A 23,856-nucleotide genomic window follows, 5' to 3' on the forward strand; every position below is an offset into this window, starting at 1 on the left:
CTTTACTGGCTCGCTGAGATGGCAGCAGGCTGGAGTGGGCTGAGATGTACATCTGCCCATCCTTCCTCTGCTGACTGTGCTGGTGTGGCTCCAGCTGCTTGGGATTTAAAGAGAGTGGATGAGTATGTGTGATGTTTTATTCATGGTCAGGCCACCCTTTTCTGTGGCAGGTGATGGAAGGGCCATTGAGAGGGTTGTGCTGGATACCCCTGAGTGCCCACCGAAGGGGGGCTGCAGTCCTGCATGTGGTAGGTCAGGGTCTTGTGGTGAGGGGGGGGCCACTCCAGGACCATCTAAGGAGGGCTGGACAGGGGGTTCATCTCCAGAAACCCCATGCCTGGAGGAATGCCGATCTGGTCCCTGTCAGCACAGCTTGCTAGGCTGCAGCTGGCCTAGGAGGACAGTACGGAGTCAGGGCTTCCAAACCTGGCCCTGGGGAAAATCACAGCTGGTGTTTTGGTCCAGTTCTGTCCCCTTACTATGAAAGCCCTGGGCTATAATGTGAGTGTTGCCCACACCATCACAGTGCCTGAACACACCAGTGAGTTCGCCCTGTTGTGTTACAGCTGAGGGAAGTGAGGTGGGGGCTGAAGGCCTTGGGTGTCTGCATCAGGGGCCCTTGGTCCTGGACAAATGACTCTTCCATGCCTGGATGTGTGGTAGGGACAGGGATTCCCAGGGCACACAGGGCTCCTGTGGCCTCCATGCCTGGAGCAAGGGGGTCTTCCCAGCAGAACAGTCAAATTTTACTGTAAGCTAGAGCTTCCCAAAATGTCTGGATGTGCTCCAAGAGAGATTGCCGGGTTGTGGGAACAAAGGAAGGACAAATTTGGGGACCTCAGCAGAGAGGAGTGGGTTTTAGGCTGGGTTTTCCCAGTACTGAGCCTTGGGGGCATCTCGGGTTATTTGGGGTGTGCATTGCCCAGGGGGGCAGCTGGAGACTCCCATGAGAGGAGCATCCTGGGTGGGTGCTTTGGCGGTGAGTCAGCACCCACCTCCGGCTGCTGAAACCTGGAGAGATGGTATCAGCTTGATGGGGGGCTGGCGTGATCAAAGGAACCGGGCTGCACACAATGCGGGGACTCGATAGCCCTTATCTGTCATCCCCGAGGTGCTAAGGGCCCCGGGGGCAAGGGGCGGAGGGGGCGGCTGGTGGGTGCTGCAGGGCTGGGTGCGGGGGCTCCCACCGACCTTTCCCTGCTGAAACCTGGCAAATACTGAGAGACAAGAAAATTATCCCCGGCTCTTTCTGTGCCTAGGAAAACCCTTGGGAAGGATTTGAACACTACTCCAGCTGCAGAAGCAGAATGGCTGCTCACTGTTCCCTAGGGAAGGTCTGGGGACCACAGCATCCCCCCTTCTTGTCCCCTTGTCCCACCCCACTGTCGAGAGGAGCCCCCCAAGCCTCGGGCCCCACACCACACACTCGCATGGGTCTCAAACATGGTCGTTTAATAAAATCTCCTTTTAAAAGAACTACAATTCATACAACAACGAGAGGTGTGGGAAGAGTGGCAGCAGCCCAGGGGAGGGGGAGCGCAGACATGGGGACAGAATCTGTGCCGTGATGGCCTCTGTCAGCCACCCTGCCAGGGACAGGGACAGGGACGGTCCCGTGCCACCACTCACCAGCACAGCTCTGCCACTGCTGCCTGCCCTGCCCATGCCTGCCTGAGTGTGCAATGGCTCCGGTGAGCATACACGGTGACCTGTGCCTGTGACAGTCCACAACAGGGCCTGGACATGAAGCCACGCCTGTGCAAAGTAACCCAAACCCTGTTCTGGGCCTTCCACTGGAGGGGTTCATGGCCTACGCACCCGGGAGGGTTGGAGGAGCAGCACTGGGCTCCAAGCAAGAACATGTTGGTGATGCTGGATGTGGGCAACATAGGGGTGCAGGGAGTGCCTGGGGCTCAAGAGGTGCCTGGGATGGAGCAGCAGAGACTGTCACCTGCCACAGAGGGATGCTCAGAGAATGCACAGTGTCAGGCTCCACAGGTATGCTGCCGGGGCATGGGCTCTGTGGGGTTTGAAACAGCACAGCAAAGCCCCCATGCCTTGGCTAGCCCTCTCAAGCCACCCCAGCTCCCTCCAGTCCTATTCCTTCCTCCCCCACAGCCAAATAAGCTTAAAAACAAAACCTTGAACACTTTTTCTGAGCTTTTACCCCGCTGAGGCCTGGAGTAAGAGAGAGCCCATCCTCTGCCCGCACAGACTGATGCCTCCCAGGCCTCAGTGGCACTGGGACTGTCCTGAAGCCCAGCACTCTTACTGGGGTCAGAGCACAGGGCAGCATCTGAAGGAGCAGCCTGGGGACTGATGCCAGTGCCTGCTTGAGCTGCTCCTGCCGTTGGCTCCTGGAGCTCTATCCTGCTGCCAGGAGCTGCCCAGGCAGGGCTGGAGGAGAATGGGCACTGAAGCCCTCAGTGATGCCAGCTGCTCCAGGAAAAGGCTCCATCCGTGGCAGAGGTGCTCTGAGCAGGCCGGCAGCCCTGATGCCAGGCATGAGTGTGCCCAGCCCTCCTGGCCCTCTTCTGCTTTCTGACCTTCTCTCTGGCTCCTTCCCAGCTGCTATGCATCAGCCTAACTTCAGCTAGGGCAGCAGCCCCCTCCTCAGAGCCAACTACAAAGGGACAGCACCGCAGCCCCCCCTTCCCCCACCAATTTCTGTACCAAAGCAGCCGCCCCCCTGCGCCCGCGAGAGCTGTGAGCAAACGGCAATGCAGGGACGCGATCACAGCAGCAAAGAGGACAAGGACGCTGGAAACGGGGGCGATCCCCCCCCATAGCTGTTAGTGGGTGTTTATTGGGCAGGCGTCGAACAGTCTGGCAGCGTCCCTCGGCCCAGCTGCGGGCGCTCCCCGGCTCGGCCGCCCCGCTGGGCGCAGGACACGGGGCGTTACTGCTGCGGCTTGGGGCTGCAGGGGTGCAGGGACGAGTCGTCAAACAGCGGGTTTCTCACTTCCATTTCTCCAGTCTGCCGCGGTGGCGGGAGAGGGATGGCGGAAAGAAAAGGTGGGAGGTCAGAAAGCAGGTTGGGATTCAGCTGCCCCAGCCCAAGGGGTTTGGGTCTGATCCCCAGACCGGCAGGGAGGAGGGGAAGGGGGCTACCAAGTGGGCTGCAATGGATGACAAACACCAGGACTTCCGTCACCCTGGAAAGGTGCTGCCTCCCTGGCAGGAGGGAATGAGGTGGGGTTATGTGTGAAACCCAAGGTTTTGGGTGGGATGGGACCCCACAGTTAGGCTGGGGACCCCAGGACAGCAGTCCCAGCCCTGCTGGCAGGAACAGTTTCTTGATCCGACTGGGGACCCCAGGATGGGCTCCACAGCACGGCTGGCAGGAATGGGATGCCCTGTCCAGACTGCCTGCCTGCGATCAAGTGCCCTTTAATGGGCCTGTAAAGACCCACTGATGACCCTCGATCTGGGCCCTGATGGCCGGCGCTCCGCACCTATTACCATGTAAAAGGCTCCTCTTCGTCCCTTTGTGCTCTTTGTAGCCAGGGCTGTTATGCCCGTCCCCAGAGTCCCCTGCTCGCCAAGAACACCCTCTGGCTGTCAGAGGTCTCATGTCTGCTCCAGGCCTTGGGAGGGCACAAGGACAAGTCCCCCCAGCCCCGTGCCTAGGGTGACCATGCCCCTGTCGCCAGAGGGACTGTGGGTCAGGTGGGCCAAGGGCTGCTCCAGTCATCTGCTCCCAAGGAAATCCTTGTGCCAGGACATGCATTCCTGCCCACTGGAGAGCTTCAGTGGGAGCTGGCCAGGAACATGGGGGCAACAGAGGGGCAGAGGTTGGACCACCTCTAAGTTTGATGAAGAACATGTGGAAAAGGCTCCTCACACTGAAGTGCACGTCCCAGGCACTTACTGGACACCCCCACAGGCACAGGGACCCCTGGCTCTCCTGCACCCACATACCGGAGCCAGCCCAGGGCATTCATACACGGTGAAGTCTCCATCCTCATTCTCCTCATCAGATGATGCTGAGTCCGGCAGCTTGGGCTCCTCTTTATGCCTGGGGGGAAGAAGATGTAGAGAGGAGGTGAAACCCAGTGGGACGATGAGGACCATCCCAGTTAATGGCAGGACACGTTGTCTGCTACCAGGCTGCTTACTTCTCCAGGGAGAGCATCTGCTGCTTTTGGTGCTGGTAGTGGTACATTTGGGCACTCTGAGCCAGCGTCTTGTCCCCAGGCTGTGGAGAGAGCAGGAACAGCTGTGGAGACTGGGCTGTGGAGGGCCCCAGGCTGGCTGCTGGAGGGCCTCCACCGCGTGGAAATCCCTCCAGCAGAGCACTGAGGCCTGTGTGCCAAACACCTCACAGGGAGGGACGTGGGCACCTTACCGAGATCTTGTCATACGGCAGGGGGCTGGCTACTCGCTGGGCTGAGTAGTCTGCTTTCTGTGCCAGCCTGACCTCCTTCTGCAGCCTGCCAGGAAAGGGCATTGGAATCAGGGAATCACAAAGCTTGGAAAAGTTTTCTAAGATCAAGCCCAACCATCAACCCAGCGCTGCCGAAGCCCACAACTAAACCACATCCCCAGGTGCCACACCCACATGTTTTTTGAACACTTTCAGGGATGGTAACTCCACCACCTCCCTGGGCAGCCCTTCCTAAAGCCTAATGCTCGACCACCCTTTACATGAATCTTCCCTAATATCCAACCAAATCTCCCCTGAGACAGCTTGAGGCCATTTCCTCTCATCCTGTCCCTTGTTCCCCGGGAGCAGAGCTGACCCTCCCTCGGCTGCCCCCTCCTGTCAGGGAGTTGTTCAGAGCATGACTGTCCCCCTGAGCCTGCCTTTCTCCAGGCTGAGCCCTCCCAGCTTACTCAGCTGCTCCTCATAAGACTTGTGCTCCAGACCCTTCGCCAGCTCCATTCCCTTCTCTGGACATGCTCCTGCCCTGCAATGTCTTTCCTGCCATGAGGGGCCCAAAACTGAACCCAGGATTTGAGGTGCCTCACCAGTGCCCACTGTAGGCACAATGACTTCTCTAGTTCATCCTAGAGGATGTGGGGAGCCATAGGAGCAGACGTCTCCATTGAGGAGCCAGTGACCCCTGGAGGGTCAGCCCTGTTCCCTGTGATGGCAGCTGCGACAGGCATAACCACCTCTATCCCACGGGGCCTGGGCACAAGGCACCAACGTGCTGGCAGTGTCAGCACCCAGTGCCACAGCGATGCCCACACCAGGTGCCATCTGCTCCCAGGAGCCTGCATCTGGCACGGAGGTGTCTCCCTACTGTCCTCCTGCCCCAGCCCGCTGATGCTGCGCCTTGGCAGGACTACTGCCCCTCTTCCAAGCCTGGGCAGCATGGGAATACACTGCCCTGGGCACAGGGTCACTGAGGGACTGGCCAGAGCCCCAGCTCACCTGTACCAGCAGATGGCTGCCACGATCAGCGCTGAGATCCCAGCCACCGTGCACACCACGATCAGCCCTGCCAGGCGGAGAGGACAGCAAGGGACAGCAGGTGAGCTGGCAGCACGGTGACACCAGCCCATGCTTCCCTGATGAGGATGTGAAACCTCTTCCTCTGAGTGCCAGGGTCTCACCGAGCACCATGTTGTCATTTTCAGGGATGGGGGACGCCTCCACCGGGTACTTCTGGACGGTGGCAGTGGTGGGGAGGGTGGTGGCTGCCATGGTGCCGGCAGGACCCTGCTGCAGACGCCCCTCTCTCAGCCCACTGGCCACACGCTGTCTGCCACTGTTGGGCACCAGAGTGGCTGCAGGAGAAGACAGAGCAGTGGTGAGTGGTGCCCAGGCAGCACCAGAAGGCAAACCTGCCTGGGGTGCAGGGTCTGGCTGCCAGGAGGTCCCTGGCACTGCCAGGAACAGAGAGGAACACTTACTCCTAGGTCTGCCATCCTGTAGTGGGTGGTGGCGAGGAGCCTCCTGCCTGGCCAGCACATCCGCAAGAAAATCAATTTCTGCCTCCAAGCTGGGAATAGAGGTCCGTCCTATGGGAGAACAGGTGTGAGATGGGCACTGTGGGGTGCAGGTGTGTGCCCACCCCCAGGGCGAGACCAATACCCCCAAGAAGGGGCTCCTGTCCCAGCTTCAGCTAACACAGGAGCTCTGTCTGAGGCCCCTCAGATGCAGCTCTCTGAAAGCTGGGCCCCAGGACCCACACATGTCCTTGCTGCGTTCACTGGGATTTTCACCCCCCAAATGCTGGAGCATCAGGAGCAACAGCATCTGCCTTCATGCCAGAGGCGGCAGGTCCTGCAGACTCTGTGAGAGAGGGCAGGGTGCCAGCACCTAATGTGCAGGACCTGCCCCTGGGGTTACACATCAGTTCCGAGGAAGGAAGGATGGGAGCTGGACCAGGACAGATACTCCCCATCTGCCCTGCTGCCTCAGGGGTGAGGGGCAGCTTCAGCACAGTTACAGTCAGGGGACACCCCAAACACTGTTTTTCACCTCAAAAATAGACCAGGGTCCTTTATAGAGCAGAGTGGCTGGAGCCACCTCAGAGCAGAGCTCAGCTTGGTTGTTCAGCAGAGCATGGGAGTCCTTGCTCCAGTAGAGAGGTTGGCTCTTGCCCAGCGCCTGGTGGGATGCAGCTCCTCTGGGAGCCCCATGCAGCAAGGGATGTACCCCCAGGGGCTGGCCCCAGCAGCATCTCACAGGTGGCTGTCCAAGCCCACGTTCCAGCACAGTGCCCACCAGGGACATCTGCTCTTCAGGGGTCTCTTGCAGCATTAGGCACAGGCAGGACCCCACTCTGGCCTGAGGTGACAGCATTGCAGCAAGAGTGGAGTCGCTCTTCTCAGGCTCATCAAGCAGAGTCCAGCTCTGACACTCACCACTGCTTTAAACAGGATTAAACTCAAACATCAAAGGCAGTAGACATCCCTGTCCCCATCTCAATCCTCATCCTACCCCTGCTTCCTTTGCCCATATTCAGACTGTCCCCTTAGAGAAGCCCTGGGGCCTAAATCCAGACACACTAAGGCAAGGTGGTACTGGCACATAATTCAAGGTCATAAGAATTACATCTCTGGAATCTGTCCTCACATCCAGTGTTTGGAAATAAACCCTGATTCCCTCTGGAGCCGTGCACAACCACCACCTTGCTGCCCCATGACTCAGAACCACATGAGCCAAAAAACAATTTAAAAGGGGGACACTCTTGCTTTAAACAAAAGCACTAAGAGTCACTGTCCCTACATCCTCCATGCCCTGCTGTCCCCACATCCTCCATGCCCTGCTGTCCCTAAACTGCCCCCAGCCTCCTACCCTTAGCTAGATCCCTGGGTTTCCCTGGTTCTTTGCACCGTGTTATTTGCATCCCAGAGCAGTGCCATGGCCAAGTAGTGCCAGGTTGGGGCTGTGCCCGTGCTGTGCCCAATAGGTGAGTGCCATGGTGACAAGGTGCTAGCACAGGGCCAACGTCTCCCAACGGGCAAGGGAGTTGCATGGGACCCAGTGTGACAGCCCTGCACCTTAGGGGGGCATCCTGGTGCCCAGGACTGGGATAGCCCTGTGCCAGGGGACACCCTAATGCCTGCGATGGGGACATTTGGCTCTAGCTCACCTCTGCACTCTGGGAAAAGTCTGTCTCCATAGGGGACAACCCTGTCCATCCCATGTGTGCCACCACCAGGCCGCGCTGGTGTTGGATGTGATGTGACTGGAAAAAGGAAAATAAAGTTGAAAAACAGCCAGAGCAGCTGCAAGGTTCCTCAGTCTCCCACCCTGTGGGGGTGTGTCAAGTGGCACATTGGAAACTGAGGCAGTGGTTTGGGGTCCTGGCATTGCTGCAGGGCCTGGGTTGTGCCACTTACCTGCACTAACCAGCTTTATCATCACATTCTCTTCAAGCGGCTAAAAGCTGCCTGCCTCCCATTCTGTGTGGCAGCTAAATCTCCCCCAGTGATGCCACAGTTTCCACCAGGCATTTGAGGGCACTGAGGGCTGGGTCCTGCCAGGCACTGTGGGTGTGTGAGACGCTGCCCTGAGCTGCTCCAGGGAACAGGGGGCTGAGGAGAGCCCCAGCTCCTGCCTCAGGAGGAGGAGCAGAGATGCAGGGGAGGAACAGAGTCCAGGGAGGGCACACAGGGCATAGACAGGACAGGGCACACAGGCCATGCTCAGGGGCACTCAGGGGAGCAGGCAGGGCTTGTGCAGGGTGTGGGTGCCCCCTCATGGTAGCTGCCACCAGTGCTGCAGCAGGATGTCATGGCCAGGCTGGCACACAGCCCCCCAGTCCCTCTGCTCTGCCCCTGGCGCTCCTCAGGGCTCAACCTTGGGACACACACCTACCCTGACAGTTTGGGGAAACAGAGACCAAGAAGAGACACATGAGGCTTCTGCCCTGGGATGAGGAAACCTGTAACTGATAGTGTCTACACGAGGGCACAAAATTCTTATACATCCACTAATTGCTATAGTCCTGCCCAGGATGGCTGCTGTCCTCTTTGATGCTGGTGGCACAGCGAGCAGGGAAGGATGAACATCCCTGTCTATGAGCTGAGGCCCCTTTTCCCAAAATGCTTCCTGCAGCCCAGTGGGGCTCCATGCTGCTCAAGCAGAAGAAGGGTAAGACCAACTATCACAAAGCACATCACTCCAACCCATCACAGCACAGACACGTGCAGCACCATGGAGTGCATGGGATTTTGGGGAGCTCAGAGCCCTGTGCAAGACAGCAGCAGCCAAGTGCAGACAGCCACCTGTGGGATGCAGTGTACCCAGATTCCATCCATCCCATCTCATCTCTGTGCCAGGTATGCCAAGAGCCCTACACATAATGGCAGGAACACTCACATGCCCCCCTGAGACCCCAAATGGTGCGTTTCACCTCAAGAAGCTGCTTTTGGGAGAGGTTCCCTGGCTCCTGCCAGAAGCAGTGGGGATGGCACAGCAGCAGGATCCCAGGATTGGTGTCACCAGCAGTCACAAGTGGCTCAAGGATGTGTAACCCTTTAAAGGGTCTGCCTACATAGCAAAAGGGCTGCATGGGTATCCCCTCCAAAGACTTAGGCATCCTTGGGCTACAGTGGCCCTCTGTTTGCCTTGCATCTCCCCCTAAATGCAGCTACCACAACCCCTCTTCATCCTCACATCCCTCTCCAGTGCTGCTACCAGGTAAAGGTACAGGCAGGATGAGAAAGAAAGCCCCCATGGCAAAATAAATGGTGCCTCCCTGCCAAGAGGAGCTGGGCATCCTCAGAATGCTAAAACAAAGGATTTGGGAGGAGATCCCCTTTTTTTATTTAACACAGTCCCCACACTTTAGCTGCCACAAGCTAGCAGCATTGCTTGGGACAACAGGATAGGACTGGGAGAGACTTTGGTGTCACCATCCTGCCATGGTGGGTCCTTAGAGGATGGTACCATGGTCCTGCATCTCTCTGCATAAGGATGCAACTGTGGGCACATCCTTCAGAAAGGAGCTGGGTTGCTATGGAGATGCCGGCGCATGTGCAGCCCTTGCGAGAGGGGAATTTGCTCTCAAGACTCCACATTAAAAAATGAACTATAAACAACTGCTAAAGCCATTCAGTGCCAGTGAATGAAGAACCTGTGGCAGGGGCACTGACTGCTGTCAAACACCAAATCTAGACCCCATTCCTGCGCCAGCCCCTCTTATCCCCCCAGCCATCCCTCTCATTTCAGCCAAAGGGTCTTGCTTTGGGGGTCTCCCCTCTGATTTACAGGGTAATTCTCCTGCTAGGAGGAATGGCACTGAAGGCATGCTGGGTTCTGACATCCTCCGTGTGCCCACCTGGGCTGAGCCATGGATGAAGGATATCTCCAACTGCTCCCCAACAGGACCCTGAACATGCTCAACAACACAAAGTAATCCCCTAAAACTCAGAGGATCTCTCCATGTCTGCATGGAGTTCAGATGCAGGGGAACCTGCTTCCCTGGTTCAATGACCAGTGCTTGTCCATCCTGCATGCTTTTAGAAGCTCCCCAGGAGTTGGGAACCCCTTAGCAGGAGACTTTTGGGGGCAGCGGGAGTGAAGAGCAGGTGGAGAACGGTGGGCTGGGGGAGATACCAATAGGTTCTGCACCAGGAGGTGACTCAGAGGTGCTCCAGAGTATCTTGCATCCAGGCAGTCCCCAGCAGAACCTGCCAGGAACAGCCTGAGGGTGTGGCCGGTCCTGGCCTCTTCCCCAGCCACAGAGGCCACTCCACTTTATAGCAATAAATAATTGTGTAGAGCCATAATTATGGTCTTAACTTACCTGTGAGGTGAGCTCATGATAAGGGGGCACAGAAGTAACTCTGCCACAGCTTTCCAAGCTGCATGAAGAGTTGACTGTCACACTAAAATATGCCTATGCCTGGCCCCCAGCACTGTCTTTGCAGCTGAAGCAGGGGCACAGGTGCCACAGCCGCACTGGGAGCACCCTTCAAGCACTGCAGTAGCAGTGGGATGGCTGACCACAGGCTGCTGCACCCAGGCTGCCACAGCCTCTCAGATCCCTCGGGGACGGAGCCAGGAATGACACCCCGCACAGCCTCGGTGGCCTGTGCAGCCAGGGACTGGTGCTCCCAGTCACAGCTGACTCGAGCCCTCCCAGCATGGATGCTGGGCATCACCCAAGGAGGAAACAGCAGTCCTGAACCACCGACCAATATCTCGAACCAAAGGGAATCGGGCACTGAAATCCCACTGGCACCCTGGGATGGGTGAGGCCATGGGCAGCACAAGTCACTGCTCTGTGTGCTGAAGACGGCTCCCCTGCTTCTGCAAAGCCTGAAGCCTGGAAGAGCCAGGCAGACCGTGAATATCCTAGAGATCCCCAGAAGCTGCCTGTCCTACTCCTGTCCTTGGAGGTCCCCACAGTGCTGACAGGGCCAATCACCAGAGCAGGATGCACGTAGAGCAGCACGGGTTTGCCACCCCAAAACCACCCCCACAGCTGAGGTGAGTGGGGTGAGAGGGAGAAGAGCAGCTGTCCCCACAGAGATACAGCTGCCATGGAAAGAAGGAAGAGCATGGGGTGCTGCTGGGCTGGGGGGCTGTCCTGAGGCACAGAACCTTCCAGAGCTGCAGAGGGGCAGGGTAGGTGTGCAGGCACAGGGGTGGAGGGTGGGTGCACCTACCACTGGGTGAGAGCTGCCTCTGGACACAGCGCCCGTGGTCATCCTCCTGGAAGGGGGGCAGGCAGGGCCCACAGGCTCCCGAGCCCGGCGGGCAGAACTCCCGGCGCTGCAGGGCACAGTCCAGGCTCCGGGGACACGACGCTGCTGTGGGGACAGGACAAAACAGCTCAGGAGCGGGAGAGGGGTCAAACACACCCCCAGGTCTGTTCACAGCTTTTTGGAGGGGGACCCAGCTGCCCCGGGCTGCCCATGGCTGCCCTGCTGCAGCTCCTAGCTATCAATGGGCTTCACCACAGCTGCCCCAAGACCCCAGCTTGTCTCCATAAGGCCATTACCACCTGGAATTAACCACGAGCTTAATTACCGAGGAGTCGGACTCAATGATCTTCATGGGTCCCTTCCAACTTGAGGTAGTCTGTGACTCCATGACATGCACAAGGCAGTTGCAGTGATGAGCATACAATGCCCATATCCCCCAAGGGTCCCCAGCCCCAGGGTGCCACCATCCTGTGGGACACATGAGGGAGTGCTGCAGCACCAGGATCTCCTGCTGCTGCCTGCCCTGCATGGGGAGATGAAATCCAACCAGCACAGACTGATGCTGGTGTGGTGACTGTTAAATCAAAAGTCACAAACTCCCCCAAAGCCTCAGCAGGTTGTGACAATGCTGTGACTTAGGCTCCCATCCCTTCAGGATTCCCTGCAGGAAGCAGTGGAAGCCAGCCCTCCCCGGCACTGAACTGCACCCCAAACCTTGCTCACAGTTTCATGGGGCATCTCACGCCACTCCCTGGGTACAGGCATGAGTCCCCCAGGTCCAGCCTCACGCACCCAATGTGCCATGGCAGTGCCATCGTGGCTGGGTCTTCATCCCAGGAAGTGGACCTCTCTGGGCACAAGGTCCCCATGTCCTACACAAAGCCGAGTCCTGGGCCAGGTGATGGTGGCAAACCACATGCAGAGCTGGAGACAGACAGGAACTGTGACACAAGGGGCCAGCACTCAGGTACCGCCTCAGGTACCCTCAGAGCCCGGCAGGGGGCTCTTTGGGGCGCAACAGGGTCCCAGCTTTGATGGTGACACTGCTGGTCCTGCTGCAGCTTGGAGCATCTTTCCCTCAAAAGTGGTGGCGCTGTGGAATCAGGTGCCCTTCAGTCCACCCAGCACTCAGGCTGGGCACAACTAACTGCGTGGGAGGAAGAGCTGGATAGGGCCACAGCTGGATGGGGTTGCACAGCTGGCTGAGGGTGTGGCACACAGCTGCCCTATCTGCCCCTCACCTTGTCCCTCACCACACCGGCAGCATTCCCGCAGGCAGCAGCAGGCAGGGAGCAGCACTGTGGGGCTGCACTGGGAGCAGGGCCAGGCTGGCAATGAATCACAGCAGGAACAGGCTCCCAGTACCTGCCCACGCACCCCGAGCAGTCCCTGGCAACCCTCACTGCCCACACTGGCGCCAGCAACACACCGGCCACCTGCCTGTCCCTGTCCCTGCGCCCAGGGACGGCAACACCCGGCCCAGCCCTGGCACACTCCAGCACTGATGGGGCAGCACCAAGCACACGGCTTAGAGCCCTAAACAGGATAGAGCCGGCAGAAGATGAATCATGAAAGCATAACAGTTCTGCTCCCCCAGCAAGGGTGCAGGAAAGATATCACCCCAAAGCCACACAAGTGGAATATGCAACCCCCTGCTTTTGCATGGCCATATTTCACCATCAAACTGCTCCCTGGAGGGTGCAGCTGCTACTAAGAACCTCCAGCCTGTGCCCAGGCAACTCTCCACTCCACTCCATGAGGAAGTCATCACCTTCCTCACCTCGGTTGCCACTGGCAAGGGTGCACCAACTGCAATTTCAGTGCTGGCTGACCCCCACACCAGGCACAGCTGCCTGGAGGGCGTGGAGAGGGTGGGGGAAAGTGTCCACTGTGCCCATGGGAGCTGGGTTTTTTGCTGGACTCTTTGTTCCCTGGGGATAGTGTGGGGCTTGGCCATGTGGCTGGGGGGGCAATTAGTGCTTAATGGGCAAATAATCAGATGTCTCAGCACAGAAATTGGACTTGGCTCCTGGCTTCACCTCCCCAGGGTTACTCTCAAGGCCACTCTGTTTAAAAAACAGGGCAGGAGGAGGTCGTGGCACTGTGTAGCCTTAGGCTGGGGACATGTCACAGCCCCATGGGGCAGTGGGGAACACACCTGTAGGGGCCCCTGTCTGTGCCACAGGCTCATGGAAACACTTCCTCCCAAACCAGGTGCTGCCAGAAGCTGATCACTGGCGGAGGAAATGACCCCAGTGTGGGTCACCCCACAGAGCCAGACACCGACAAGAGCCTCAGAGCCACCTTGTGAGGAGTGGTGGGTGCAGAGCCCCGAGCCAGAGTCCAGCAACTGGGTACATAAAGCCCAGGCTGGATCCAGTGAAGGCTGTTATCTTTGTTTGAGGAATGAGTTGTGCTTGCCCAGCTGTCACTGGCTGCAATTCATGTGTCACCAGCCAGTGACTGGTGAGCTGGCATTACTGCGTGAGCACGCTGTGGATTGAGGGGGCCCACAGGGGCTTTACTACCTGAGCCCACCTCAAAGCCCAGCAGTGAGAATCCTTTGCTGGTGGGAGTGGGCACCTCAGTGCCATGCTAGGTGATGGGGACCGAGTGCTCTGTGTGCCACCACCCCGGTGCCACATGGGCACATCCAGCCCTGACCACTGCCACCCTGTGGGGCTGTCAAACTACACTGCCCCAATGCTGCTCCACCCTTGCACACTCACATTCCTGTGGCTGGTGCCACCTGTCCAGTGCTTGAGCAGGCACACCTTGGGTTCCCCAACACTTCGGTCATGGGTCCCCCCCTCCTGAACACTCGCCTTGAGGCAGAGTACTTGGGCTGGCACAGTATGTGGGTCCCAACTCCACCCAGCTGTGGCCATGTCACCACCATGCCACCCACCTGGTAACAGTGCCAGGATGCCTGCTCCAGCTCCCAGTCTTGGCTCTGCAGCTGCCGGGCTGCTGCTGAATCTGAGGAGTTTGGGATCCCCCCACCCCAACCACGGTCCCTGCTTAGCACCAGTGCAGCCCAGCATGGCCTGGCCACAAGTGGGATGGGCAGAGGGACCCAAGCTGGGGTGCAGCTGGGGTCCTGTGAGGACCCTAGCCCTGAATGGTCCTGCCAGCAGGACAGTACAGACCAGAGGAGCAAGCAATGAATGATATGGAATGTGCAGCCAGCACCAGACACAGCCCAGCCAGGATGCTGCTGTCCAGATGTGCCAGGGGTGTTCACAGGAGGGCAATATCAGCTCCAATTGCTGATATTGCCCTGCCATGGTGCTCAACTCCTGTGCAGGTGGGCAGGGAGCCCAGAACAGCACAACTGGGGTAACCCCTTTAACCGAACTCAAGCTTGGGCTGAGCTGCTGGTGCTGGAGGAGCTGAGTGACTCCCTGCAGGCAGGACCCCAGCCCAAGGCCGGCGGGTGCACGGGACACAGCAGCTGGCACAGACACGGCAGGTAGGCATCAGCTGGGGACACATGTAAGCAGGAACAGACCTGTGCCCAGGAGGAAACACGGTCATGTGAGCAGCAAGGCCTCTGGATGTGTTATCCATGGGGGAAAGCTGAGCACAAAGCTCCATCCCCAAGGATTCACCCTGGGGAGAGCTGTGCCAGGCATCCAGGGTGGCACTCAGCAGAGTGCTTGTGACAGGGGGTGCCCAGGCAGGGCATAGAGCCACCGGCAGTCTCAGACTGGATGGAGCAGCTCTTCCATACTCATGCCAAAACATACAGGTGAAAAAGAAACAAAAATAAACCCAAGGAGGACATTTGTGTGGCCAGGGAGGCAGGGACTGCCCCCGCTGCGTCATTGCTGCAGATAGAGAGATAACAGTGAACGTAAGAGGATAATTAATTAGCACCAAGCACTGCTGTGAATGTTTAAGGTCCTGGCAACACCAACGCCCAGCCTCCCTCTCAGCTGCCAGCCCCGGTGCCAACAGTGGGAGCTGGCAGAGCCCACTGGGCCTGGGCTGAGCCCACAGGGCTCTGGCTGCACAGCCACGTGGGCACAGAGCAGCCTGCCCAGGACCACTGGGTCTGGCCCCTCTGTGGCAGCAGGACAGGGCCCCTGGTGGGACATGGGCAACTGAGGGGGGATATCGGGGTGTCTGGGGAACAGGGTGCCAGTCTCACTCCCACGTTGGGCCCCTGCATGCCGGCTGAGGCTGAGGCAAGACCACAACAAGGCCATGACAGAAGCCCAGCAGCGGCAGCAGCCCCCGCAGGGCCTGCAGTGGTGTGGGCTCTGCCAGCTCCACTCCAAGGTCATTCCTTCTCCTCTTCTTCCTCATCCTCCTCCAGACAGATAATGTGGGAGCTGCTGAGGGCCCTGCCTGCAGCCTGCCCTCCCAGTACTTCCACTGCCAGCTGGCACTGGCCGTGGCTCCCTCCCAGCTCTGCAAAGTGCTCCTGGCTCTGAAGGAGGACTCTGGAGCAGGCCCAGGGCAGGGTGGCGGGCAGGCAGGCTGGCATGATGCCCCCATCAGACCTCAGCCCCCGAGGTCTCACTTCCCCCTGTCCAGAGCCTCCCCGGGCAGGGGCAGTGCTGCTGTTCAGCAGCAGGCAGGAGCAGGGCTTGCTGAGGTACCCCAGCACCTCACCTGCCCTGCCCCACGCCCAGGGATGTGGCTCCTGAAGTGAGTCAGCGGCACTGACTGCCAGCAGCTGCAGTAGCAACGCCAGACTGGATGCTGTACACAGCAGCCACGGGTGACACACACCAAGCAGAGGTGACACACACCAGTCACAGGTGACACACGGAGCGACTGCAGGGTGGACACTCCGCTGGTGGCCGCAGCTTGGTGGGCTTCCTGACCCAGCTGCATCCACCTGCCCTGCTGTCTCTTGCACTAGGAAGCAGGTGGATGAGGACTGGGCTGAAGCCCTGGAGCAATGCCCACTCCTGGGCACAGCTGGCATCACTGCTGGGGCAGTCCCTGTGCCACTGCCAGCAGCTGCTCACGTCACTGCCGTACTCCTGCCCCCGAAAATGCAGCAGCTAAGCCCCCTCTCCCCCAGAGACGGCGGAGCAGCGCTGACCCCGCAAACCAGGACTGGGGGGATGCCGGTCAGATCGTGTCACCACTGGGGACAGAGCATGTGGCACCAGTCTGACCCCATATCCTGCAGCAGCACCGCTGTGTGCTGGTCCACCAGTAAGGGAGCAGCTGGAAATGCTTCTTTGTGCTTCAGCAGATTTGGTCAGGCAAATGCAACATGTCACCAGCTCCCATCCCTGAAGCCACCAGGGCTTGTGTCCTGACTCCCAGCTTTGGCTGGTGGGTGCTGAGGTCTGGCCCAGCTGGCAGAGATGATCTCCAGCACAGTTTCTGGCATGGCCAAGAAACAGTGCCAGCAGCCTTGTGCCACAAACTGGGGACAGGGAACACCTGTAGGGAACCCCTGGGAGCATTCCCCATGCCTGCACAGCAAACGCCTCTACTGCACCCTGCTCCCACCAAGGGGACAGTCCCACTGATGGGACAGTGCCACTAGACACAGCCCCACCCAGGAACAATGGAAAAAAGCCTCATCCTCACCACTCCCCCCCCTCCCACCTCCCACCCCCATCCTCACCCAGCTGCTCCTGCTTTGGGGCCACCAACCCAGAGCCCTGGGCTGGGCAGCACAGGCAGTGTCGTGGGCACCCATGCTGCAGCCCTGAGTCCATCATGATGGGCTTCCAGAGCCTTGTCCTGCTCCATGCTCAATGCCAAGGGGGAAAGGGAGGGCCAGGAGGAGCTGAGCCAGGTTCCTGCAGAGGTGGGGAGATGCCAAGCCCTCGGCATCTCCAAACACATTGCCTCCCAAACATCAGTGTTCCCCCAGAGTCTGTCTCTGCTCTAGAGGAGACCCCATCTACAAGCACCCCAAAATCCCAAGTTGCTCCTGTGATTCCAGGCTGGGGCAGAACCAGGCAATCTCCAGCAGGCTGAGGGAATGGAAATTTGTGCCATCACTACTAAAAGCCCTTAACTAGGCCAGAAACATCCCTGTTCCCTGCCCTGGCCGCCTGCTGGATTGGTAGGGCTGTAGGAACAGGAGACAGCACCAGGATGGTTGGAAACTGCTCCAGCAAACCACAAATCCAGACCCCAGCAGAGACTGGGCAGAGCCAGAAAGTAGAAGAGAACATTGCTCTCCTTGCCTGTGGCTGGTGTGGAACGCATCAAGCCAGTGAGGGGCATCTCAGCCTCAAGAACCTCGAATGCTGACAGCCCCAAATGCAGCCCTGCAGAGCTGCCACACCCAGGATGGGCACCACTGCATCCCACCAGTGTCCCTGCTGTGCCAGGGGGTCTCCAGCCACAAGGGGCTTCAGACATTCAGGAAGAGAAGAAACAATAAAAAAATCCAAAGGCAAACCAGGTGCCATACACCCTTTCCCCAGGCCTACCCACCCCAACCTGCTGCTGGCTTTGCTCCACTCCATGCACACCCACCTGTGCTGGGGACACCAGGCTGCCACCAATGTGCCACCTCATCCCCGTGCATCTGGCTGCTCTTTGCAGTCTGAACCACCCACTTTGAGACTTGTTTATCAGGTTTTTCTCAAGTAAATACCAATGAACTTTGCACATGCACTGAGCCTGCTGGGGCTGGGGTTGGGTTCTTTAATTCCCTTCGTATTGGGCAAGCTTTGCACCACATCAGAAGTGAAGCAGGTGGTGACCAGGGCTGGGGTGCACAGCAGGCACCACCTGAAGCACTGAGCAGTCTGGAAGGAAGGGAGTGGGGTCCAGCTCCCTCCTAAGGGCATTCCTGGGCACTGACCCAGCAGCAGGAGGCCACCCCACGGGTACACACTTGCCCACTGAGCCACAGCAGAGCCACAGCCCTGGGTTAACTCTCTCTACTCTCACTACTGGGCTGGAAATATCCATCCGCAGCAGCAGCACCACTGCACCTGCCAGGGCCGATGCTCTTTAGCAAAGCCAAAGCATTCCACACCACCACCAGAGACATCTTGTAGCCCTTGGGAAAGAGGCACGAGCAAAATTTTGCTGATGCCTCCAGCAGCTCAGAGGTGGCATTGTTCAAGGTGGGGATTCTGTCTGTCTGTCCAGCTCCCTTTGTCTAGTCATTGCCTGGCACCAGCCCTGGTACTCCCACCAGCCCGCGACCCTGAAACAGATGCCTGGGGACATAGCTCCTCACCCATGAGTGCTGGAGCAGTAGGGGCTAGCCTTTACAGCTGTTGGAATAGTCTTTAGAAGAAGCGTCTTTGGAACAACAGCCTTTGGAACAAGGGCTATCAGGGGACTCCTGGTGGGCACCCTCCATGCTGGTGGACATGCAAGAGCAGAGGCAGGCAGAAATGCTGCAGCACCCACTCTGCTGTGGCTGCACCCACAGCTATGCCTGCACTGATTCAGCCACCACCAGTGATAAAGACCTGCAGGCCATTGTGCCCCATGGAGCAGAACCCAGAAACTGAGAGGCCCCATCAACACAGAAACTGGGTGTTCATGGGATGCACAGCTGCATCCTAGGGGTGCTGGTGCATGCAGCACCCGAGGGCTCTTGATAAAGGGCTGCAGATGGTGCCAAAAGTGCTGGACCTAGAGATTTTGGGGTATATGCTGCATAGGAAGAGTCAGCTCAGGGAAACCCTCTCCTTCCTAGCCAGGAATGATTGCTGCAGGATGGGTCACATTACAGCAGCTCACCAGGTTGCCCTCTCTTCTGATTTAGGGCCCTCTCACTCCCTCTGACAAGTGCAAGATGATGAAGTCCCAAGGTAGAGCAGCTCCTTGCCCACAAGAGCAGCCATGGGTGCCATGGGTGCACTGGAGACCTGCACCTCCCACACCTCCTGTCTCCACCCCCACCACAGTCTCCTTTCTGTAGGAAGGGAACTGAGGCCAGGAGCCCAGGGAACCCCTGTATCCTGATGAGTCAGGGTCCCTGACAGCACTCTACTGACATGTCACCCACCTAGTGCCATGAGTTCCCACCCAAACAGGGAATACCTCTCAAAAGCTTTGCCATCCTCTATCTGTGCAGGAAGTAGCCCAGCGTGTGCCACAGTGTGCATGGGTTAACAGGGGCGGCTGCAGCCCACGGTGCTCCAGGGCTCAATAAGGCAGGACCAGGACCTGCTCTGGCTGCGTTTCCTTCCACCAATTCAAATCTCACTCCAGGCACTTAACGGACAGTTTCTTCCTGTTGCAATTCTCGTTAGCTCACCAAGTGGCTAATTACAGGCCTGCAGCTGCCATTTGGAGCAGCAGCAGTGCTGGGTTATGCCGAGGCACAGGAGGGAGATACCTCAGTGCTGGCAGTGGCATTGGGGCCAGCCCCAAGGGTTTAGGGACCAGCCGGCCCAGGGGAGCCACTACTCCCCTCGAGGACCAGACCCAGAGCTCTTGGTGGGGCCCCAGCACCAGGGCACAGTGTTTATGGATTTAATGCACGGGTGGAACTGATGGCAGCTTCTGCACCCTGTGCCAGGGACCCAGCACCTTGCACATGGAGAGAGGCCATCCCATCAGCCCTCTTGTCCCTGGGCACCAAACCACCCATCCTGTTCACAACATGCCCATCGCTCTTGTCCGCAGCAGCCCCCATTAACTCTCTCCTTCCAGAGTCCCCACTGTGCTGTCACTGCTCCTGTCTCCAGCATGGCCACACCTCTCCTGTCCTCAGCACACTGTGCATCCCGTGACCCCTTCTGTTCCCCCTGCCACACTGTCACCCCTGATAGCCCCCATCACTCCTCTAGTCTCCAGCATCTACCACCAAGCTCGGTGTCCCCAGTGCCCTGCCCAGGCTGTCACCCCCTGAGGCTGTGCCCCCCCGGAAGCAGCCGGCAGGGCTAAGCCGATTACCTCCCTTAATACCCCCATGGCCCAGAAGAGACAGTTCTGGCAAACATTGATGCACCTTCCCTGAGCTGCAGGGAGACTCAGGCTCTCTGGGAACTGAGGGATCCCTGGGGTGGGGGAACAGTCTCCAAAGCTGCCAGGAAACTGCAGATCCAAAGGACGGGACCCCGCACAGTGCAAGCAGGCCCCTGGCTCCAGAATCCCAGTCTCCCCACCCGGAGCTCCAGCTCTCCATGCATCGGCATCCCCAGGGTATTGCTGGGGTGCACATGGATTTGTGAGTCTCCACAAAGCTACAGCAAAAGGGATGAGGGATTTTCACCCTATCTCTTCCATAAACTCTTCCTTGATGCTGATTCTGTAATTGGAATTATCAGACATCTTTCCACCCATTTCCCCCCTCAGGCCTGCAGACAGAGCCCTGCTCATGTCCCTGGCATGGATACCAGCTCCTTGGAGCCCTGTGGGATGCCTGTGGTGCACATCCCAGCTCCTCCACACCTCACGCCCACATGAGCTCCTTTCCCACAGGAAGAACCAGCTGAGCACAAGTAACCCCAGATAACAAGGTGGAGACATTATTTCCAAGAATAAAACCACATGGGCAGCACCCTAGCTGTTGCCTGGAGAAACACCTGGTGTGTACCAGTGCGGCAGAGGATCCCCACCACGGGAGGCTTGAAGGAATGGGGTGACTGGATGGGATCACTGCCCACCACCACTCCCAAGGGGGACCCAGACAACCTTTCCTGTGCTTCAAGAAAAAACTGGGGCTGCTACCTGCAGACCAACCCAGAAAATGCTGCAGGGCTGAGATCACCCCCTTCATTTGGCAAGGCAGCCAGGCCCCTGCAAGCTCCACAGGTGCAGCACCAGTCCCAATGTCTTGCTCCCAAGAGTGGCTTGGAGCTGCAGCAGCTTCAGGGGTCAGCATGGGGATCCCTGGGGCTACTGCACCCACTGAGTCCCAATCCTGCTCCCAGTGCAGCAATGGACAAGCAGGCAAGGAGGAAAAGCTAAGAGATGGACAGTCCCACCACAGGCTGAGCCTGGGAACTTCCTAGGGGATGGCTCCTGCCTAGCCATGCCCAGCTGGGAAGTTTGAGCAGTACCTGCACCACTGCAGAGCAGGGGCAGCCAGTATCAACAGCAGCATCTGTGCTCCCACCCACGTCCCTGCAGAGCAGCATGAGGAGGAGCAGCAGTGCAGAGCCAGCAGGTCAAACGTGGCCAAAAGGGTCACTTGGACTGGAAAAAAAACCTCAGATTTTGCTGAGCATCTTCTCCAGATGTCTGGGATGTGAACTGATGGCTGCGGCAGCGGGGTTCAGGATTATTAAAAAAATGGGATTCTAGCCTGTCATCCCCTTTGGAAAACTGGGGTTTTTTTTGTTTACAATAATAACAATGATAATAATAGATGAAATTTGGCAACTTAGTTACTCAAGGAGCGGGGAGAAATATGGCTGTCACTCATGTTCCAGGAAATGAAGCCAGAAAACGAAGCAAGGCAGGCCCTCTGCCCAAAGCCTGGTGTGATGCCTAGAGACACGTGGGAGAAAAAAGCCCAGCGGAGGAGTAGCAAGCAAACCTAAACCACCTGCAGCACCACCAAAGCACTGCTGCCCTTCCTCCAGCTTGGACCAGGCTCACAGCAAGATGAGGATGTTACTGAGCCATGTGCAGCTGCATCCCGGGAGATGGCATCTGCTGCAGGGGCTCTGGGTCGCAGTGCCAGCCAAGGAAAGTGAGGAGGAGGAGGAGATGCCAACCCCCTGAAGCTTTCTGAAGAAGCTTTGATGGAGCTGCAGAGGCAGGAGGACATGGGTATGGTGGTGCAGGACCTTCTCCCTGGATCCCTCCTTGCCAGGAGCCAGTTTTACCAGCATACCACAGAACAGAAGCTGCTCCTGGGCTTGCCACCTCCACCTCGCAGTCACCCCCAGAGAAAGCCAAGCTTGGCCCCATCTGCTCAGAAAGGCAATTATAAAGTGAGAAGAAACAGCCAATGCTTCCTGTGCCCCACTGCACTCACAGAAAGGTGGTGGGGCTGGGACAGAGACTCCTTTGCCTGCCCAGCACCCTAGGGACATTTTCTTCCGCCATCCCCAGGAGAAACCTACCTGGAGCCCCCCACTGCCACCTGCCATACAACCTCAAACTCCTGGCAATGGCATGCTGCTGTCAGGAACAGTGCAAAGACACCATCACGAGCTTCTCTCAGGGGAAAGAGGCTGAGCTGAAAATCCAATCCCACATCTGCCAAGAGCATGCAATATCCCAGCACTGGAACAGGCTGCTGATGTGGCGCCAGGCCCCTCATGCTCACCTCATCTCCAGCATCCTCCTAGTGCTGGGAAGGGAGGGGAAGGAAAGGGGAAATTGTCACCACTCCCTGACAGCTCCTGGGCACAGCCACTCCAGCAGCCCCTCAAGTGACCCAGCCCAACCAGCACTGCCAGGCCAGATGATCCCTCACTAACCCCTAAATTCAGGAGGGGCAGAGATTATGCTGGATCACTGGTGGCTCATCCGAGCCCGGATCTCCTTCCTCTCATCTCAGCCTGTGTTAGCAACACCTCTGGCTGGGCCCCCCCAGCCTTGGCTCGTGGGAAGAGGGGGAGTGCAGGAGCATCCCCACCTCTGCCTCCAACCCTCCGACGTGGAAACACAGACGCTTTGATATTGCAGCTTCCCGCCGCCCCTCAAAAGCACGGAGAGGCCATCCGGCCCCGGTGACAGCAGGCTGCCCTCCCGGCGTCAGCCGGCCCGGCGTCCGCCCTGCCGGGAGCCCGACAAGGGAAACAATATCGGATTCGCAAACAATGCTGGGAGCCAGGAGGCCCTTGCCGGCTCCTGCGCCAGCCAGGCGGAAAGCACCTGCCCGAGACAGGCCGTACCCGGGCAGGAACACGGCACCTCCCGGGGCGGGCAGCCACAGCCTTCCCCGCAGGCAGCAGCGGGGCCTGGGGCCGCCTGAGGCCGTGGGGCCGCTGTTTGTGCCCAGCACAGCTCTGCGCACCCCAGCAGCGGGCACGGCGCAAGGGGACACGGAGCACGTCCGGTGCCACACGCCCCAGGAGGGGAAATGTCCTAACCCAGACCCCGAACCTCAAGCAAATTAAACCTGAACGCCCCGAAACAACCCTTCGGCAGACAGCAGGGCAGCTTAGGGCGGTGCTGCACGGGAAGGCGCCAAGGCCACCCATTCCTTCTGCCACGGCGGAGAGCAGAAATGTCACCGTCACCGGTGTACCGGGGCGGTGCTGAGGCCGCTCCCGGGGCAATGAGGCAGCTGGGCAAACAGGGCTCCCTCCAGCGCAGCCCCGGAGGCTCCCCGGGATGGCTCGGTCACTGCAGCGCCCTTATTTTTTTCTTTGTGTTTTTTGATGCTGTTTTAATTTTTTTCCCCTGTCGGCAGCAGCGGGCAGGAGAGTGACGGGGAGGCGCTGCCCGTCCCCGGGGAGCGCTGCGGGGTGGGAGAAACCCCCGTGGGGCTTTGTGACGGGGGCATCTCCTGTCTTGCTCCACCCAAGAACACGAACACCCACGGATGCTGATCCCTGGTGGGGATGGAGATAATGAGGGAGAAGAGGGGGAGCAACCGCACCAGGGTTCGTCGTAGGAGAGGACACGAGCATATGCGGGGGAAGGGAGAGGACACGGCGACGGGAGCGGGGGGAACGAGGAGGTACTCACCGGCACGGGCGAGGCGCAGACGGAAGGATCCGAGGGCGGTGAGCAGCAGCAGCAGCGCTCCGCGGCGGGCGGCAGCGCCCCGGGCCGCCACCATCGTCCACGTCCACGTCCACGGACACGGACACGGATACGGGCACGGGCACGGGGCCGCGGCGGCTGCGGGCGGCGGGGCGGGGCCAGGCGGAGGGCGGGGCT

At 58.7% G+C, this 23,856-nt stretch overlaps 1 protein-coding gene across 2 annotated transcripts; it reads right to left on the minus strand.

The window, feature by feature from the left end:
- Positions 1–1,431: 1,431 nt before the first annotated feature.
- On the minus strand, positions 1,432–23,856 carry NPDC1 (neural proliferation, differentiation and control 1). Of its 2 annotated transcripts, XM_074556099.1 has the most exons (9): positions 23,662–23,855; positions 11,077–11,220; positions 5,863–5,970; positions 5,563–5,736; positions 5,381–5,447; positions 4,349–4,433; positions 4,119–4,198; positions 3,922–4,018; positions 1,432–2,977 (listed from the first exon to the last, which is right to left on the minus strand). In XM_074556099.1, exons 1-9 carry the CDS (start codon positions 23,753–23,755, stop codon positions 2,900–2,902), a joined length of 927 nt encoding a protein of 308 aa, XP_074412200.1. In that variant the 5' UTR covers positions 23,756–23,855; the 3' UTR covers positions 1,432–2,899. The 2 variants fall into 2 exon arrangements, with proteins under 2 accessions (XP_074412200.1, XP_074412201.1); XM_074556100.1 differs by lacking the exon at positions 11,077–11,220 and having other exon boundaries at positions 23,662–23,856.

The sequence above is a fragment of the Zonotrichia albicollis genome, chromosome 21, assembly GCF_047830755.1.
Source record: "Zonotrichia albicollis isolate bZonAlb1 chromosome 21, bZonAlb1.hap1, whole genome shotgun sequence".
NCBI classification, from domain to species: domain Eukaryota; kingdom Metazoa; phylum Chordata; class Aves; order Passeriformes; family Passerellidae; genus Zonotrichia; species Zonotrichia albicollis.

Coding starts and splice junctions, on each gene's coding strand:
- NPDC1 (XM_074556099.1), bottom strand. CDS start 23,755: ATGGTGGCGGCCCGGGGCGCTGCCGCCCGCCGCGGAGCGCTGCTGCTG. Junction 4,434..5,380: donor GCAGCCATCTGCTGGTACAG/GTGAGCTGGGGC, acceptor CTTTCCTGGCAG/GCTGCAGAAGGAGGTCAGGC. Junction 4,019..4,118: donor CAGATGCTCTCCCTGGAGAA/GTAAGCAGCCTG, acceptor TCTTCCCCCCAG/GCATAAAGAGGAGCCCAAGC.